Here is a 4,869-nt window from a genome sequence, read left to right on the forward strand (position 1 = left end):
ACCTCCTCACCCTGAATCTTATCACTAAAATTAGGCTGATTCTGATAATTATTAAATTAAATCTTGCTTTCCGGTGGATCTTAACCCTCCTTAGGTAGGAAAGAATTGCTACAAATAGAGTTAGTGTAACCATTAACCCTATTACAAAGTCTGTGGTGTACAACCCGTTCAACTCTACCCCCCCTATCGCGACTCTTGTGGCGCCCATACTTAGAATAGTTAGAACGCTTAACCCAATGACACTCATATTTAGGTTTTTTATAATAATCAATGCAATAAGTCTAATTGCCAACCTTTTAACCATAAGTAAGACAGACTTTATCTGACACATTCAGTGTAAATGAATTATACTAGTTTATATTATCTTACATACACCCTAACTAGAACTACTACACACACACTAGCCATAAGTATGACACATAGAAGAACAGTCCAACACAAACTCATTAACTTATCATAACGTAAACGAGGTAAAGAAGCACGAATAACCACAAAGAAGACCGCAAAAGCCATCATAAAGACCCCGATCAACGCTTCATTTCCCCCGAAAAATATCGCCGCCCTTATAACCCTTCTGAGAAGAATACTAGAGTACTCCGCAATAAATATAACTGCAAACCCCCCTCCGCTGTACTCCACGTTGTATCCTGACACTAATTCCGACTCTCCTTCCACAAAATCAAATGGCGCCCGATTAGTTTCAGCTAGCATACACAGCATTCAGACAACTATAACTACGCACAAAGGAAAAAAGAAAAAAAAGGACCTTTGTTGGAACACCCTAATTTCTTGAAACATAAACACACCCGAGCACAGCACCACACAAAAGAAGATAAATCCTATAGGGATCTCATAAGAAATTCTTTGCGCCATCGCACGAACTGCACCTAGCAAAGAGTATTTAGAGTTAGAAGCCCATCCGGATATTATTACCCCGTAAACCCTGACTCTAGTAATAACTATAAACAGAATCACCCCGAAAACATAAAACACTTCAGCCGACTTATACGGGTATAAAAGCCATCCAAGTAAACTGATAGTTAATATTAGTGCAGGAGCCAAAATGAAGGGCCCTACGTTAGCACGTGTAGGCACAATAAACTCTTTACATAACAACTTACCTGCGTCACTAAAAGGCTGCAAGATCCCTATATAACTCACCTTGGATGGACCCTTTCGGATTATAATGATAGCCAAAATTTTACGTTCCAACAAAGTATAGAAGCCCACAGCGAGAAGCACCCCTACAAAAGGGATAACACCAACAACCACGCCTACTCAGTCCACCAGTGCAGCCTTAGTCGACCCCAAGGGAGTAAAAGAGTCCGCTGACACTTGACAAAGGCTTAATAGGATAGAGGCTCCAAAGAAAACAGCTACTCTCCTTAGAGTCTTAAATAGACACTCGACACTAACCATAATGAGACTGGGCTTAGCTTTGTAATTCACACACAAACAAGAGTATATCTTATAAGACGAGCTTAAATCGTATGCATTAGGTCTGCCAGCTTGTGCCATGAAAGCAAGTATATATACTTATGAATTGATCCTAAATCAAACGCATTAGCTCTGCCAGCTCTCACAAAGATAAGAGCCACTACTCACGGCGCCTTAGGGGCATGAGCCCTATATCCTAATATTAGACCACCTTATCACTAAAAGCTACTTGCCCATTGTACAAGTTCATTAAATTAAAAGTTTAACGCTTCTTAAAAGCTTTAGCTTATTTTTTATTTTAGTTAAGAGCTTCCAACCATATGACAAAATATTTCTCAGGAATAAACTCAATCACAATCGGTATAAATCTATGGTTAACCCCGCAAATTTCAGAACACTGCCCGTAAATAATTCTACACTGGGAAGCTTTTATAGGAAGCCGATTAATTCGACCTGGGATGGCATCTACTTTAATTAGTAACTTAGGGAGTGCAAACGAATGGAGCACATCAGACCTTCTTACAAAAGCAGTTATTTGCACATCTGCTGGAGCCACCATCCGGTTATCAACATCCAACAAACGATACCCTCCTTTTCTAAATGTCTCCTGCTGGTCTTCTATGTAAGAATCAATTGTATAACACGAAATTCTTTCAGCGCTTTCTCTAGAGCTTGGAGTGTCTAAATTGCGACAAAATTCGTAAGATCAGTACCATTGTTTCCCAATCGCCTTAAAATTTCACCGGGGCCGTTTTACTTCTTCTATATAATATAGGTTAATTATAGAAGGAAACCACAACCCTACTAACATCAACATTGGCACAATAGTCCATCAAAATTCTAATCGTTGACGGTTCAAGAAATGGCGATAAGAAAATTTAGTAAGAAGGATTACGCATCCTATATATATAACAAAGACCAACACAGCCACTGCTACTATCATCACAAAACCATGGTACCGGAACAGGTCTTTCCCTAGTTCCCCATGGACAATATCACCAAAATATCGACTCCCGTAAAAAGACATATTTATATTTTTCTACACTTATTAGCCCACTCACGTGCGCTACTTTCGCGATTTACTAATTTTAATAACTTGAAATAAGCTAAAAACTTAAACCATTTCAGGTCTACAGGACGACTCCTACAGAATTTAGGGTATTCAAGCAGCTTGTCCCACACCCACAAAGAAAGAGGGTTTAATAACAACCTAGAGAAATAAATGACTGAAAGACACTGCCCCAAAATGATATAAGGCTCCCGCACTGGGCGAGCACCAATCCATGTTAACCTAATAAACCTACCAACCAACACTCAAAACACTACTTGATTAAACGGGTAAAAACATAAACTTCGATACTTACCTCTGTGAAGACTAGGAATTAGGTATAATACTACAATCGACAAAAACATAACATATACCCCCCCCGCTTTATGAGGAATTGAACGAAGGATTGCATAAGCAAACATAAAATACCACTCAGGCTGAACATGGATTGGCGTTTTTATAGGATTAGCAGGCCAATAGTTTAAATGATTCCCTAACAGCTCAGGATCCACACACACTAAATATATAAAAAAGAACCTAAAGCAAACATAACCAAAAAGATCTTTAATAGTATAGAAGGGGTGGAAGGGCACACACATAGTACCTCTTTCAATACCCAAAGGGTTATTACTCCCTTTCTCATGTAAAAAAAACAGGTGTAAAAAAACAACCGCCACTATCACAAACGGTAAGAGAAAGTGTAAAGTATAAAACCGCTTTAGAGTTGCATTACACACGGTCCAACCCCCTCATACATAGCGGAGCATACTCTCTCCTACTACGGGGATCACTCTAAGTATATTAGTAATAACAGTAGCCCCCCAATATGACATTTGCCCCCAAGGCAAAGTGTAACCGAGGAAAGCCTCCGCCATAGTTAACAAAAACAAATGCACCCCAAAATACCACACTGTCTTATCTAAATAAGACCCATAATACAGCCCACGAGCAATGTGCGCATAAATACAGATAAAAAACATAGAGGACCCATTTGCATGAATATTACGCAACATTCATCCTTTTTCCACATTACGCATAATATGTACTACAGAATCGAATGCCATGTCTTCATGAGCAGTATAATGAGTTGACAATAAAAGACCCCTTAGAAGTTGGATAATTAGGCACAAGCCTAGTATAGAGCCAAACCTTCACCAAGCGTTTAAGTTTACAGGACAAGGCAAATCATAGAACCTGTCATTCATAATCTTCACCAACTTATTAGTACTTCGTCACGGACCAACCCTCTTAGGCGTGTTAATATTATTCACAGTATTGTTACCAACCATCTCATAAGAAAGGCCTACACCTTGTTTATGAGTTTACAGCTCACCACCTCTTCCTCGGCCACCTCATGAATTTTTGTTATATATACAGGCACAAACCCCCCGCACACCGCATTTTTTTATGAGTACACATAAGCTTGGACCCCCCTTTTTACACCTCTGAAGACACCCAAAGTGTTAAGTGTCCAACTTTGTTTTTGCTCCATTTTTACTTTATTTTTAATTAGACTTAAAGCGACCAACAACTTACGCTTCAAAAATTTTTTTATTTTTAAGATACACGCCTCGTTTTCGAACCGAAAACCACATGAGCAACCAGAGCTGGGGTAAATGAGGAAATAAACGTCTCAAATCCCCATTATCCTACAGCTTACAATTAGCTATAGAGCCCAAGTAACTTAGAATTTAAGGGTCAAATTCACCACTTTCTCTGCCAATAATTAGGTTGAATCTCATGTGGTCCTGAAGAATGCTTACTCCCCGCAAAGGCTTTGTAGCCTTTCAAGCATACACTAAAACCAAGTTAATTAGGTGTAAGGAGACCCGTATTGACCAGTTTTTAAATAGACCATAACAGCCTAACAATAAACGAATTAACTGTAATTTTGCTTATCTTATGGATTATTTTAATAAATTATAACTATTAATACACCAATAAACTTTAACTATGAGCATTAATAACTACTGACCCCGTCTTTACTAACATCAGGAACACTGTCTTCTTCACTTACAACCACATTTCTCTGCTCGACTGGCTGACAGACATTAGCTGGGACTTCAGGCTCCACAACAGCTATTTGTTCTTCTAAAGGAACATAGCCACCCTCAGCATGGGGGCCCCCTTCCTCCTGATTATCAGGAACAACTTCAGCGACACCATTCACAACAGCATCTCCAACAGCTGAAATAGTTTCAGGTAATGGGAGCACCCTAACAGTGTCACCCCCTCCGCCCTGACATAAGTCCCCTCCTCCAACGTCTATTCTAAACACTCAGTTTTTATATGAAAAAAAACCATCTCACACACCCCTTAACAGTAAGCCTTTTTTTGCAGCAAACCCCTGCCTAAGCCACTCTCATACAGCCTCTCTAGTGCCC

The 4,869-nt window shown here is 39.5% G+C and overlaps 2 protein-coding genes and 1 pseudogene across 2 annotated transcripts; all 3 read right to left on the reverse strand.

Moving 5' to 3' along the window:
* Window positions 1-360: 360 nt before the first annotated feature.
* On the reverse strand, window positions 361-1,518 carry LOC134704388 (NADH-ubiquinone oxidoreductase chain 1-like; annotated as a pseudogene).
* Window positions 1,519-1,735: 217 nt separating this feature from the next.
* Window positions 1,736-2,464, reverse strand: LOC134704386 (cytochrome c oxidase subunit 2-like). Its single transcript, XM_063563554.1, is given in 1 exon segment — window positions 1,736-2,464. A coding segment is annotated over 1 exon segment (729 nt).
* A 2-nt stretch (window positions 2,465-2,466) lies between these two features.
* Window positions 2,467-3,774, reverse strand: LOC134704387 (cytochrome b-like). Its single transcript, XM_063563555.1, is given in 1 exon segment — window positions 2,467-3,774. A coding segment is annotated over 1 exon segment (1,308 nt).
* Between the last annotated feature and the right edge of the window lie 1,095 nt (window positions 3,775-4,869).

Source organism: Mytilus trossulus, unplaced genomic scaffold (assembly GCF_036588685.1).
Source record: "Mytilus trossulus isolate FHL-02 unplaced genomic scaffold, PNRI_Mtr1.1.1.hap1 h1tg001383l__unscaffolded, whole genome shotgun sequence".
In the NCBI taxonomy this organism is placed as follows: domain Eukaryota; kingdom Metazoa; phylum Mollusca; class Bivalvia; order Mytilida; family Mytilidae; genus Mytilus; species Mytilus trossulus.